General features: G+C 39.8%; 1 protein-coding gene across 1 annotated transcript in view; it reads right to left on the bottom strand.

Moving 5' to 3' along the window:
* The window catches only part of LOC106088699 (guanylate cyclase 32E), a 186,606-nt gene extending 176,571 nt beyond the window's left edge, over nt 1–10,035 (bottom strand). Inside the window, exon 1 of the mRNA XM_059364804.1 lies at nt 9,681–10,035. Within this exon, the coding sequence (XP_059220787.1) occupies nt 9,681–10,031 (351 nt within the window). The 5' untranslated portion in view covers nt 10,032–10,035. The remainder of the gene's footprint in view (nt 1–9,680) is intronic.
* Nucleotides 10,036–12,674: the final 2,639 nt, after the last annotated feature.

The following is a 12,674-nucleotide window of genomic DNA, read 5'->3' on the forward strand; positions in this document are numbered from 1 at the left end:
CTAAGTCCGCCTGACTGTATGCGAATGTATTCTTATGATCAATATACAGATCGCATTGGTTGTGTGATTGTCTTAAAATTTTGTCCAACTCAAGGACGAATGCTATTGATTTTATAGCACCCATGCATAACTTTCATCCGATAAAGCCCATAAAGGCTGTAGTCGGCACAATTTTGGTCCTAGTTTCTATTTGATATGCCAATAGGTATTCAAAATAGATTCTATGTATTGGTTCTATGAATTAACAAGTCAAAAGACATTACGTTCGGCTGGGCCGAACTTTGGATACCCACCTCCTCGGAAATATATATTAACCACCTTTAGTTGAGAATGATGCATAATTATACCCATACGTCGATATACAATATATTGTCATAATACTTCTAAGGGGTAAGAATCCGAACGAACTATGCAGAAGGGCCGAAAGGGTCTTGCATATGGCATATGACTGGGCTAGACCCAGAGGTCTCAATGTTAACCCAGAAAAGACTGAAATATGCCTGTTCACAAGGAAGACGAAGGTGGGCCAATTTAACGCACCACGTTTCCTCAATAAGACGATTTTGATATCTGAAAATGTCAAATACTTAGGTATGATCTTGAACAGGAAACTGAATTGAAAGTGTCACATTTAGGAGCATACCAAGAAGGCTCACAGATGTTGGGCACTATGTAGATGGGCCGTAGGCTCGAAATGGGCCCTGAATCCGAGAATAGTCCACTGGCTCTGCAGGGGCATGATTAGACCAATACTTACTTACGCCTTAGTAGTTTTGGTGGTTTTGGAGTACGATCTGACACTGCACGGAAGCTGGACATTGAAAAGCTGCAGACACAACAAATGGCAGCGGCATACTCCACTCGACTGACCCAACTGCTTGATGAAAGCACTCCTTGTTCCGATGATATTATGGCGCTGTGGCAAACTATTGCCCACTCCATGGGAAAATGTCGCGAAATTCGTATTTGGGTACCGGAAGCCTCCTCCAAGAAACCCTGGTACGACCAAGATTGTCGAGATGCTAGTGAAGCCAAGAATGCGGCATATAGAGCAACGCGCCAGATGAAGGAGAGGTATCGGGAGAAAAGGATTGAGGAGAAGCGTCTATTCCGCAGAAAGAAAAAGAAAATGGAAAGACGTGAGTGTGAGCGAATTGACATGTACAGGAGTCAGAATGAAGTCGGGAAATTATACCAAAGAATCAAACATCAAACCAATGGCTTTGGTGCAGGCACATCCACCTGCAGAGACAAAGAAGGAAATCTGGTAACTGACACAGATAGCATGCTGAGGCTATGGAAAGAACATTTTACCCAACTGCTAGAGTCCGATGTTGGCGGCGAAGAGGATACCGCAGAACCAATCCCTAATGATGGTATAGAATGTTTACCTCCTAGTCAGAATGAGGTCCAAGTAGCAGTGACCCGACTAAAAACAACAAAGCAATAGGAGCTGAAGGGTTACCCGCTGAACTACGGGGGCGACACGTTGATAAGGCGTATGCATCAGCTTATCTGCGCAATCTGACTAGAAGAACGCATACCCGATGATTGGAACCTCAGCATACTATGTCCCGTACACAACAAAGGAGACAAGACGGAATGTGCCAACTATAGAGGAATAAATCTCCTCCCCATTGCATACAAGATACTCTCGAGCGTACTGTGTGAAAGATTAAAACCTAAAGTTAATGAGATAATTGGGATTTAGACCTGGTAAATCCGCCCTAGACCAGATATTCACACTGCGCCAAATCCTGGAAAAGACCGGAGAAGGACAAATCAACACCTACCATCTCTTTGTTGACTACAAAGCCGCCTTCGATACTCCTTTACGTTCAAAGGTATTTCAAGCCATGTCTGAGTTTGGTATCCCTGAAAAAATTAATAAGACTCTGCAGGATGACACTTGCTGATACGCGTTTCGCTGTAAGAATAGGAAAGAATCTCTCCGAACCATTTAAACGAGGTTTCAGACAAGGAGACAGCATATCGTATGATCTCTTTAATATCCTGCTGGAGAAGATTATACGAGATGCAGATGTGAATAGATATGGCACACTAATCACAAGAGAACACATGCTACTCGCCTATGCCGATGACATCGATATCATAGGTCGATCACCGGAAGTAGTAACTGCAGCCTTTGAAAGAATGGAAAGAGAGTCAGTAAAAATGGGTCTGGCAGTAAATGAAGATAAGACGAAAGCCTTGCACAACCGAGCAGATTAAGAAAATGGACAAAGTTGGGAACCACAACATTGAGAGAGTCAGTAACTTTATCTACCTCGGCACCGCCGTAACCGAAACGAATGACACCAGTTTTGAGATTAAGCGAAGAATTATATTGGCAAGCAGATGCTACTTTGGACTAAGTCAGCAGTTTAGAAACAAGGCCACTTCTCGACAGACGACGATTACACTATACAAGACACTGACACTACCCGTGCTGTTATATGGTTCTGAAGCATGGGTACTTGTGAAAGCACATGAGGCAGTGCTTGGAAAGATTCTTCGTAAAATATATGGACCAGTTTGCGTTAACGGAGAATATAGGCGACGTATGAACCACGGGCTGTATGATAACGATAGCATAGTTATACAGCATAAAAATACAACGGCTGCGTTGGCTAGGTCATGTTGTCAAAATGGATGGATCTGGGATCTTGACTTCTTGAGCCTCTAGAGGTCGCAATTATTATCCGATTAGCGTGAAATTGTACAACGGATTCTCTCATGAGCATCAACATACGTGTTTATTATGGTCTGAATCGGTCTATAGCCCGATACAGCTCTCATATAAATCGATCTCTCTATTTTACTTTTTGGGCCCCCAAAGGGTGCAATTCATATTCGAATTGGCTGCCATTTTACACAGGTCTCCAACATATAATTTAATTGTGGTTCAAACCGGACCATATCTTGATATCGTTCTAATAGCAGAGCAAATCTTTTCTTATATCCTTTTTTGCCTAAGAAGAGAAGCCGGGAAAAGAACTCGACAATTGCGATCCATGGTTGAGGGCCGAACTTAGCACGCATTGACTTGTTTTTTGCTTGATTTGGCGAAATTTGGAAAGTAAAAATTTTTATTAGACTCCATGGCGTTGAATATCCAAGTTTGGCACGGTCGAATTTCATACGTTTTTACATTTCTATAATGTTCTCGTCAGGATTTAACCCCAGGTATGCGTCTGGGTGGCTTCTAAAATACTTCTAAAATACAAGAATTACAAACTTTTTTAAAAAGATTTTTTCGCTTTTCTCTACCTCAACTCAAGTTTGTATCATTAAATAAATTAGATTTTCCACTTCTACCATATTTAATTTAAAAAATGCGATGCAATGATTTCATCCATCTTTTGCAGAACTCGACGACTTTGATATTTTCTCTTAAATATTTTAAGTAAATTTGCTGTCATGTAAGGAAAAGGCATTTCACTGCAGAAACACTTGACGATAAGCTTTTGAATTTTTGAAATATCAAAATTTGTCTGGCCTTGGCGTATTTTTCATGTTACGTATTACAAGCTAAACTTAATTTGAGCCATTTTCCCTTTAACTGTCAGTTTCTGTGTTTCTAGGAAGTGTACAAACAACTCGAAAACGGTTATCCAATTCTTAAAAATACATTGGCTCCAACATTTCTGGGAAATTAAAGATCAACGACCACTCTAACATAAAAATTTATAAATTAAAGAAATACCAACAACTAATTGCTACTTACACGCATTTGAGAGAAATCTGCCAGAAAGCCAATAGTAATTGGCTTAATAGGCATATCATTTGTGTTTTTTCTCTCGTCACCATTATCACTATTATGGCCGCTGATTTGGTTGTAGTTGTAGTTATAGCTGTGGCTGATGGCTTTATGGCCTTTTTTGTTTTGAAAAATTGCAGGCACAATGGACACAGGTTCTGCCAAAGGTTCAGCGGGCATAACTGAATGCAAAGCGGACATGGATGACAAGGATGCCGCTGTCACTGGCTCTACTTGAGATTCAACAGGTATGCCAGAATCCAAGGAAGATGAGGAACCCAAAGTGGATGGCAATAACAAGTTGGAGGAGTTATTATAAACTTGTTGGGCATTTAAACCACCACTTATGCAAATTGCTGCATATATAAAAATCACTGCACTCATTTTGGAGAATATTGGCATTTCATACCATTGCAAATTATATTTTAAGCCAGCCAAGGCACAACTCTTTCTAAACTTTTTTATTTCTTATTAGTATATTTAATTAGTAGCTATATTAAATTTTTTCAGTATTTCTCTATGTCAAATGCTTCTTTCAAAGTTTCTGCAATTTTTCTTTAGGCATTGACTTTGGCTTTTTATTGAAAAATTTTGCATAACCATAAAAAAAGTTTTTTTAGAAAACAATTCAAACCCGAAGAAATTTCTAGGATTCTCTTAAAATTTCCTAACAATTTAATTAAACCAAAAAATTTTTTAAGACAAAATTACATCCACTTTAGCTTTGTTTTTATTTTATAAAGTGGCCCAAAAACCACTAGAAGATGAACTCCTTCAATTACAGAAAAAAAAACACAAATTGTGATGCCTTGCCTCCCGAAAAAGTCACGCTCAAAATACAATATTTCTGATTCTCTTGTGCTTTGTTGCTCACTTAACTGGAAATGGTTTACTTGTAAATATTTCACAAAGCAACACAAATTCAATTCCACCCAGAGCACTTAAACAACAGACATGGAAATCCATGCAAGGTTTTTTTTTTGTTTTTTTTTTCAATGTTTTTCACTTAACGGTTACCGATAAGATAATTATTTTGTTTTAAACGGCCGATATCCTTTGGTAGACTGCATCACATCTGCCAAAGCAGCCTCTTTTTATTTGTTTCTCAGTTAACCGAAGGATTATTCGGTTCATTCTCGTTGTATTAGTCGATGTCGTTCGCTTCGTTTTTAATTCGTTCGTTTATTGTTCTTTCGTTCGTTGTCATTCGAGTGGGTGTGCATAGGTGTGTTTTATATAATGGCGCGCAAAATGTTTTTACCACTGTAGCAGAACTTGTGTTCATGAATGAAAGTTTTCCAACATACATCTTCGGGCTTTGCCTGCCCATCAATCAGATCCACGTTTTTTTGTTTACATTGATGTTGAATGCCTTAAGAGGTAAGCTAACGTTTAATTCTAAATAGAAGAGGAAGAAGTTTCTTCCTCTTTTAGTGACACATGTATGGCACCCAAGCATTACAGTGAGTCTTAGTTAGGGATAAAGAATAATCTATCTTTCTTATATATAAAATTAAGTTTGTGTTTGTTTGTTTGTTCCGTATAGACTAGAAAAAGGCTGAACCGATTACCTTGAAATTTTCACAGATTGTGTAGGTTGGTCTGGAAGGAAACATAGGCTATTTAATTTTTTGATATCGGGAGTGGGTTGGACCCTCCCCCTTACCCCAAAAGTAGAACCCATAATTAAAAGTGAACAGATCGGGACAATATGAGATTCAAATGACGGGTATTCAAGAGTAGAGTAGAGAATGTCATAATAAAAATTGGGTCCAAGTACCTTGGGGGGCCACCCCAGCCCCAAAACTCCTTGAAATAGGTTTATTTGACTATCATGACTATATGGGACTCAAATGAAAGATATTCACGAATATGATCAGGAAGTAAGAATAGGTTTTATAATTTGTTGAAATCGGAAGAGACCGGACCCTACCCCGTTAACCCAAAAACACAACGCAAAATCATAAGTTGACCGATAAGGACAATATGAGTATCAAATGAAAAGTATGCAGGAGTAGATAACGAATCTGGCATTCAAATTCATGTCTAAGTATAGGGGGTCACCCTATCCCCACAAAAACTGCCAAAATGGTCACATTAGCCAATCACGGATATATGGGACTCGGTTTGTTTGTTTCGTATAGACTCAAAAACGGCAGAACCGATTTTCTCGAAATTTTCGCATATTGTGTAGGTTGGTCTAGAAGGAAAAATAGGCTATATAATTTTTCGGTATCGGAAGGGGGACGGACCCTCCTTCACATGCCAGAAACACCATCCAAAATCAAAAGTGGACCGATCGGGACAATATAGGTATCAAATGAAAGGTTTTGGAGAGTAGAATACGTATATGTTAATAAAATTTGAGTGTAAGTACCCATCGGGCCCCCCCAATCCCAAAACTCCTCTACACAGATATATTCGAAGTTCATGTCAATATGGGGCTCAATGAAAAGTATTCGTGAGTAAATTATGAATCTGGCATACAAAATCAGATCGAAGTATAGGTGTCACGCCACCCCTCAAAAACGCCATTAGACCCATTATGACTATATGAGACTTGGCTGAACCGATTTCTGAAGATATTCTGAAGATTTTCTTTAAGATATCGTCCCAAAAACGCCACCCATACTCCAAAGTGGTTCGATGGACACAATAAGGGTATCAAATGAAAGGTTTTGGAAACTTGAAAACGAATATGGTATTAAAATTTTGGTCCAAGTACCCAGCGGGCCTCCCAAAGCCAAAAACTTCTCTAAACAGATATATTCGACGTTCATCAATTTGGCGACGACGTCAATTTGGGCTTCAAATATGGCATAAATAATTAGGTCCAAGTAATGGAAGGTCGCTTCACCTCCAAATACCCCCAAATGGGCATATTAGGCAACCATGTCTATATGGGACTCAAATGAAAGGTATTTGGGAGTAGATTACGAAGAAGACATTAAAATTCGCGTTCAAGTCTAGGTGGCGCTTTCAAAAAAAGGCCAAAAAGGTTAATAAACCCATTGTGACAATATGGGACTCAAATTAAAGGTAAATTGAGAGTAGAAAACGAATTTAATATCCAATTTTAAGCCAAATGTTTGAGGGTACTCCCCAATGCACCCCTAAACTGAACTTCATTTTCAAGTATGGCAATATGGAGCTCAAATCAATGGTATTTGGGAGTAAAGAAAGAATTTGTTATCTATTTTCAGGGCAAAATGCCGGTGGACGCCCCAGCCCCAAAAACACGCTCCAAACGGTTCACGTCTACCGTCCATGGGAATATGGTCGGAAGGAAGCACAAATTAAATATCGATATTTGAGTCGAAATATCTGAGGTGCCTTCCCTCCCCTAAAAAGCAATTCTCATTATCCTAATTAATAAACAATTAAAAGCGTGCTAAGTTCGGCCGGGCAGAATCTTATATACCCTCCCATGGATCGCATTTGTCGAGTTCTTTTCCCGGTATCTCTTCTTAGGCAAAAAAAGGATATAAGAAAAGATTTGCTCTGCTATTAGGGATCATGAGGGAATCTGTCGTACAAAATTTCAGGCAAATCGGATAATAATTGCGACCTCTACAGGCTAAAGAATTCAAGATCCCAGATCGGTTTATATGACAGCTATATCAGGTTATGAACCGATTTGAACCATACTTGACACAGTTGTTGGATATCATAACAAACACGTCGTGCCAAAATTCATTCAAATCAGATAAGAATTGCGACCTCTAGAGGCTCAAGAAGTCAAGACCCAAGATCGGTTTATATGACAGCTATATCAGGTTTTGGACCGATTTGAACCATACTTGGCACAGTTGTTGGATATCATAACAAAATACTACGTGTAAAACTTCATTCCAATCGGATACGAATTGCGCATTCTAGAGGCTCAAGAAGTCAAGACCCAAGATCGGTTTATATGCCAGCTATATCAGGTTACGGACCGATTTGAACCATACTTTGCACAGTAATTGGATATCATAACAAAACACGTAGTGCGAAATTTCATACCAATCGAATAATAATTGCGCACTCTAGAGGCTCAAGAAGTCAAGACCCAAGATCGGTTTATATGGCAGCTATATCAGGTTATGGACCGATTTGAGCCATACTTGGCACAGTTGTGGGATATCATAACAAAACATGTCGGGCAAAATTTCATCGCAATCGGATAAGAATTGCGCACTCTAGAGGCTCAAGAAGTCAAGACCCAAGATCGGTTTATATGGCAGCTATATCAGGTTATGAACCGATTTGAACCATACTTGGCACCGTTGTTGGATATCATAACAAAACATGTCGTGCACAATTTCATCCCAATCGGACAAGAATTGCGCACTCTAGAGGCTCAAGAAATCAAAACCCAAGATCGGTTTATATAGCAGCTATATCGAAACATGGATCGATATGGCCCATTTACAATACCAACCGACCCACACTAATAAGAAGTATTTTTACAAAATTTCAAGCGGCTAGCTTTACTCCTTCGGAAGTTAGCGTGCTTTCGACAGACAGACGGACGGACGGACAGACAGACGGACGGACGGACATGGCTAGATCGACACAAAATGTCGCGCCGTTCAAGAATATATATACTTTGTGGGGTCTCAGACGACTATTTCGAGTAGTTACAAACAGAATGACGAAATTAGTATATCCCCCTTCCTATGGTGGAGGGTATAAAAAAACAGATCTCGGAGATTGGTAATGCGATTAGTTCGAAGTTTTTTCGCATGGTTTCTATTGTTGGGGTCGGGTGCCTCGGGTATCTCCCAAAACCCGGCAAATGGATATATAGACCAATCACGACAATATAGGGCTCAAACGAAAAATGCTTAAGAGAAAAAAACTAATTTGATATCCAATTAAAGAGTCATGTGTTTGGCTCTCAAAAAGCTTATATAGAAGCTATTTGGGAGTGGATTACGAAATTGATACTCATTTTTGGGACAAAGGCTTTGGAGTCAACTCCACCCTCAAAGAGAACTTATTTACCGATCATGCCAATATGGGGCTCATATAAATGTATTTGAAAGTGGAGCACGAATCTTATATTTAATTTAAGGGCCAGATGTCTGGGTGGCCACCCCACCACCTAAATACGTCCTAAACCGGAACTATTTACCAGTACGGACAGTATAGGACTCAAAAGAAAGGCATTTAAGAGTAGAGTTAAATTATGCCCATGAACCGAGCAGGGGCAAACTTCTCAATGAGTGCTTTCCAATTCAAGTTTAAACTCAATGATAATTTCGAAAGGCGTGCCGCTGTGCGAAACCTTTCGGGCAGAATTTGCATGGCCATGAAAGGCTTGGTACCTCGCAAATTTCGCCAGCATAAAAGGAGATAACCACTGCTTTAAATTTTTTTCGATGTTCTCACAAGAATTGGAATGCAGGTGTTCAGCGGACTTGGGCTACAGAAGCACGAATTCGATATTCACATTTAGGGCGAAATGTTCCCACTCTTAAATAATACTAGACAGTTGAAGAAGGCGCAGCGGAGCGGGCCCGCTTTGGCTAGAAATAAATAAAGGTCACATATGAATCTCAATGGCTTCAATTTTTATCCGATTTGGTTAAAATTTGTTTGTTTCGGGCCTCTCTATAAAATAAACCACATATACAAACTGAGCTCAATTGCGTAAATTTTTATGATGGTGGATTCCCAAGATTCTATTTCTATTCTATTTTTTCCCAAGATTCTTCCCTTATTGTATTTCTTCCGTTTTTGTGTTTGCACCAAAAATAAATAGATTACCTTACTCAATAGCAATTCAAATGGATCATTTTTTGATTCAAATGGCTGTGTTGAGCTATGGAAAATGTAACACAATACTATGAAAATAAAATAAATAAAAATTCCATGAAATCATTGAATCAATGATACCATTGAAATCATTGCTATTGAAATCATTTCTACTTACACGCATTTGCGAGAAATCGGCCAGAAAGCCAATGAGAATCTTTATTTCATCCTTTTTGCCATGGCTCGTATTGCGGTTATTGGTGCTGTGGTGAATGTTCAAGTTGCGTGTATCGCTATTGGCCACCGCTGCTGGATTAACTGCCACTGATTTGGAGAGGGTCTTTTCAGAAATAATGTGATGTGCAGAGGATAATGTCGTATCCACAACTTCATTTGAAGGCTTTAATGCAAACGCTAACCGTATAAAGGACACGGACGGCAATAACACAAATGAATTTTTATAAAATAATTGGTCGTTTAATTCAACACAAATGCAAATGGTAATGCATATCAAAAACACTCGATTCATTTTGGCTATGATTATATTCTCTTCAATTAAAGTCACTTATTGTAAATTTTTTTTGTAAACTCATAATTTTTACTTGTGCGTAATTCTCTGAAAAATTACTTCGATAAATGCTATCACCTCACTACTCAACTTTTTTTTTAATATTTAATGTATTTTCAACAGGAAAATTCCCAAAGAAGGCATAAATTTTACACACGAGTGTCTATCATATTAGAAATTAAGAGGAAATCGGCTGCACTCATGCTATTGCCTTTGTTTATATTAAAACGAATTTCTTTGAAAGTTTCCACTTGTCTGACATTGAACAAACTTCGTTTAAGCAGCACCATAGTCAACTACGGATAGTTAGTTGTCAAGTTTAAAAAAACCAAGCAGCATTTATATGCTCTTATTTGTAAACAGCGTGACTTATGAGATATTAAATTTCACTTGTTGATGTTTTCGAAATGAATCTCTTATTTTGCTTGAAATACCGTAATTTCGTTTTAATAGCTAAACATTCAAAGTTAGCTTGCGTTCCGTTGAGCCTGATGTCCTCTCACAGACTGATTTAAATCTTCAAAAGCAGTTGTCTTTTGTTGCTGCTTAGTAGACGAAGGATTCTTCGGTATTTCCAATTCGGCTAAGTTCGCGATATGTGGATGTGTGTGTGTGCTTTAAATTCTGGCGCGAAAAATGTTACACACTCACACACACTAAAGCGGCATCTCTGTTTATGAATGAATCACTCATTCACATTTTTATCTCCACTCCTTTATGGGTACTCAGAGCAGAGAGAAGAAACTCAGTGTTGAATTAAAGTAAAAAAGGGTTTATGTTATTTTATTTACATCTCTCACACAGTGTTGCGATTGCAAAAATCACAAGTAAATTAAGTAACAATGCACAGTGAGATAGGAAAAAAGTGAAAACGTGGTAAAATAGTAACCGTTGAATGAAGCGGAAGTGTTTTCATTTCGCTCTTCGAAGAAAAAAAAATCCGCAAACTGGAATATTTGAAAAATTTTGAAGCCTTTCAGGAGTAGGCTGGAAATGAACTCCAAAGACCCAACAGCTGCGGTGGTGGCATCAGACCGTAGCATGTTGTCCGCCCCTCCTATAGGTGTGAGTGCCTTGGCACCTGTAGTCGAGAGTAATGCTTCAAGCACATAACCAGTCGTCAGATTAACAAATGAGGAAGAGACGAATAAACCAGAAGGTTACATAGTTCGTCCCCAGCCTTTGAGTAAAGGTGGGGTTTCCGATTCAGATGCAGACAGTGACATTGTTAACAGTCATCGCAGCCGAATCGAGAGATGCTAAACTCACAAGCAGAACGAGAAAGCGATCCGGTGCACGACGAAGGAGACGGATTGTGTACCGGCAGCGTAATCGGGTGAAAGTGCAGCATGCTTGAAGGAATAGAACTGACATTCCAGGCATTTCTATGGAAACTGGAAAGAGAATAAGATCTCCGAAAGAGCATAATACTCCCAAGTCGCTGGAGAAGAAAAAGAGCTCCTTGCTTTCAAGTACTCTGGGAAGACCAGGCCAGCCCCCCGCAATGGAGACACCAGACAGTGTCCTGCGGAGGGAGATAAAGTCGGAACAGCAACGAGGGAAGCGCGCACGGCCCCTAAGTCTTCATGGAGGATTGTGACTTCCAAAAGGATGCTGTACGGAAGGGAAAGATGGTCGCTGAGAAAGGTAAGGAGCAGCCCTCTTACGCCGCAGTGGCAAGGAAGCACAAAAGAGATGAGATGACTTATGCAGTCATCGATGTCGGTTGTGCATCGGTTAGGATTCTATCAGCCGATATCGGCTGTGCATACGGTAGGTTATGGAACATGTATTGAACTCTGAAGGTGGTCCACCCATATGAATTATGAACTGCGAGTATAGAGGGGGCATCTAAACGCTGCGATTTGCGTCAGCGGAATGCATTGATACCGTCAAAAGCTCGTTGGAAGTATACACACTTCCTGGGTCGCAAAGCTTGACCTTGTAAAAAAGATGGACATCCCACAGCTCACAAAGGGGACGGTCTTCATCAAGGATGTGGGCGGCGAAATCGCGACGGAACGCATGATGGAAGTCTTAAACAAGCAAAACCAAGATTTGGTCGTGGAGCAATGGAGGTTTTCTACAGGGAGGAGAAGGATGAAGGAACCCTCCTTATGACAAGCATTGATCAAATGTCCATGACAAGTTTGGCTAAGACTAAAGGCATGTCGTACTACGGGCCATGGCCGTCTTCTTCAAGATTGGGAAGACAAGGATAGGCAAATATTCTTATATTGAGCCATCAGGCAGTGCAATGACAGGACACTCAATACCACCTAACCGACAGGGGGCCGACAATGAGATAATCAACGACTCTATCAATATTGGGAATACGAAGACAAGCAAATATCCAAATACTAAAACAGGGGCGAGAGACCCAACGGAATCATCAACGACTTTCTCGCTTTCTCGAGATTAGGAAGACTAGGATGGATAAAGTTCCTAATGCTGAAACATCAGGCTGTGCAGTGATAAAGAACTCAATGCCGCCTAACGCACAGGGAGCCGACGATGGGACGATAACCTACTCCCAAGAAGCCCATTTACTCAAGATTTGGAAAACTAGTATAGGCAAAGATTCTATAATTGGAACATCAGCCA

The sequence above is a fragment of the Stomoxys calcitrans genome, chromosome 3, assembly GCF_963082655.1.
Source record: "Stomoxys calcitrans chromosome 3, idStoCalc2.1, whole genome shotgun sequence".
Classification (NCBI taxonomy): domain Eukaryota; kingdom Metazoa; phylum Arthropoda; class Insecta; order Diptera; family Muscidae; genus Stomoxys; species Stomoxys calcitrans.